Here is a 2,890-nt window from a genome sequence, read left to right on the forward strand (position 1 = left end):
TTTAATAGTTTTTCAAAGAAATCTTTAAATTCGTTTACTATTTGTTTCTCTTCAGTGATGAGATCTCCGCTTTTGTTTTTTAATATTTTTGTTAGAGGTTTATAACCCTTTTTAATGTTGCCACTTAAATTAAAGAATTCTTTTAAATTATATCTGTTTGTTTCCAGGTCTTCAATCATTTTCTTTTCATATAGCCGCTTTTCTCTTCTTATTATCTTGTTTGTGATCTTTCTTTGTGCTTCGTATCTATCAGTATCGCTAGTTGATGGACTTTGCAGTGCTTTCTTTCTTAACTCGCTTCTTTTACCCACTGCTTCTTTACTAACCAATTCTTCTGCTTTTTTCAATACCTAAATGCTCTCTAGCACTGTTGGTTACTGCTTCTTTTAGATTACACCAAAGAGAGTCAATTGTTTGCGTTTCTTTTTCTGGTTGTTTTATTTGAATATTTTCTTGTATCATTTTAACAAATCTCTTTTGAACTTCAGAATCTTCTAATATTTGTATATTATACTTTACTCTAGTTGATTTTTTCACCATATTCCATTTTGTTGAGAGCCTAAGATTAAATTGTGCAAATAATAGGTAATGTTCTGAGTCAGCATCCACTCCCCTAAAAGTTCTCACCTTTCTGATAGAACTGGCTTGTCTTTTGTTTATCATTATATGATCTATCTGATTGTGAACTCGACCATTTGGAGAGACCCAAGTGTATTTGTGAATATCTTTTCTTGGAAAATAAGTGCTACTAATTGTTAGTTCTTGTGATGTAGCAAAGTGAATTAGTCTTGTACCGTTGTCATTACTTACTTCATGCAGGCTATCTGGTCCTATTGTGGGTCTGTATATGTTTTCTCTACCTATTTTAGCATTAAAATCACCAACTATCATTTTCAAACAATGAGTAGGTAGGCTATTCACCACTGTCTCAAGTTCGTCATAAAACTTTTCCTTTATATCATCGGCTTCGTCCTCTGTAGGAGCATAGCAGTTGATTAGAATTAGATCAAAAAGTCGTCCAGATATTTTAATGTAGCAAATACGGTCATTTACAGGTGTGAAGCTCTTTGTGTTATGAAGAATTTTCTCATTAATCATGAAACCTACTCCATTCTCATGCCTTCCATTGTTAGTCCCACTGTAAAATAGTGTTGTATTGCCCGTTTTAATGTCTCCACTATCGTGGATCGCCATCGTACTTCCTGTAGTGCTAGGATGTCTAATTTATATGAGTCTTTAGCATCTATTACGTATTTAAATGCTCCTGGTTTGTTGAGTGTTTTAATATTCCAAGTTCCCAAACGCAGTCTAGTTTCCAAATCCAGTCGTTTACCATGATCAATATAATTCCGAGGCCCATTTGAACGTTTCTTAACAGGTGTTTTTTTTCCGAGGTCGGGGAGTCAACCCGACGCTCAACCCCCAACCTGGAGGACCAATCCACACCAACTACTTAAAGTTAGTGTGGAGGCTATTGCAATATACCATAGGTATATTTGACGATGGGGACGCCACTTTCCCAACGCCGTCAAATGTTATGTTTAAGCTTTAAAATTACCTTTAGTAAGTTATTATTATCACTATATTATCACATACTTATTATCACTGTTGGACGTATGGTTAAAGTATTAATTGTCATGGCAAGTTAATTTAGAATTTATCAAAACACCCATGTTATACTTATTTATACTTATGGATTAAAATGTGTTCCTGATGGGTAGATTCAAGATTTAGTATTAATTAGAGGCACAACAAATGAGGATTACTATACAAATTAGTTAAATAGACGGAAATTTATTCAGTTTTTTAATTGCTTCTTTTATATTATATACCTATATTAAATGATATTTTTAACATTTTAAATGCTTTTTATTGTTTATATGGCCTTCGAATCCGAACCTTTTATTATAATATGTATGTAATGTATATTTATGAATGTATTATGTTTATGCATATTATAATGTAATTTTTTAATACAATAATATTTAACAGTAAAAAGTGGACTACTGGCTATCGACTATCGTATAGAGCTAGGCACAAGACAAAAATACATATTACATGGATTATTTATTATTATGTACCTACGTATCACGTTGTCGCATACAGCTATCGTTATCGAGCTTGCAGGTCTGTCACACGGTTAGCATAAATGGGTTAACGCGCGAGAGGTTCCAAGGGAGCGTGTTCGCCGTTCTGGGTAGTTAACCACCACGTACCACGTCTATAATAATAATATTATATAGTTTATCATAATTTACAATTTACTGTGTATGTCCGTGTATAAGAACATTATAATTTATAATATTATGAGGTAGGATACCAGGAATTTAATTGAATAGATGATTACCTATGGTAATGGTTTTTTTTTCGTGCGCAATAGTCGTCGGTCATTGACTGTTTTAATTGACGGTAACAATTATTATATATGTTTTTGAGTGCCAATCGATCAATAAAAATTGCGGCGGGTTGTGATACTGATGAGGGAGGGGGGCGCTTGTGGAGAAGCGTGCCTTTTTCTAAACGCTCCAAACTTCGTTGTCATTACGCACATTAAAGTAATATTATCCATTTTGTTCTATACAATATACATACTTACATATGTGTATTGTATAATTATACTGGTTTAATAAATTAATGAAGAAAACTGAATCTGCTGCTGAGAATTTTCCTTTTAAATTTTACGTGGGTCCCCACCTTGATTGAAGTCAATGAAATCAATGATTATTGATTGAGCTTCAGAAGATATCGGGATTGGTATTCCTTAGAATTGGATAATGGGGGATTTAAATTTTTTTAACATGTACTGTACGTATAATACTGATTGATATCTCGTGATTTATTTTGATTCTTAACTTAGATGACCTAGTTGTCAATTAAATTTAAATGAGTT

The 2,890-nt window shown here is 32.9% G+C and overlaps 1 protein-coding gene across 1 annotated transcript; it reads right to left on the minus strand.

The window, feature by feature from the left end:
* Positions 1-321: 321 nt before the first annotated feature.
* On the minus strand, positions 322-1,194 carry LOC100571230 (craniofacial development protein 2-like). Its single transcript, XM_008183312.1, has one exon. It carries the CDS (start codon positions 1,192-1,194, stop codon positions 322-324), a length of 873 nt encoding a protein of 290 aa, XP_008181534.1.
* Between the last annotated feature and the right edge of the window lie 1,696 nt (positions 1,195-2,890).

The sequence above is a fragment of the Acyrthosiphon pisum genome, chromosome A2, assembly GCF_005508785.2.
Source record: "Acyrthosiphon pisum isolate AL4f chromosome A2, pea_aphid_22Mar2018_4r6ur, whole genome shotgun sequence".
Taxonomy (NCBI): Eukaryota; Metazoa; Arthropoda; class Insecta; order Hemiptera; family Aphididae; genus Acyrthosiphon; species Acyrthosiphon pisum.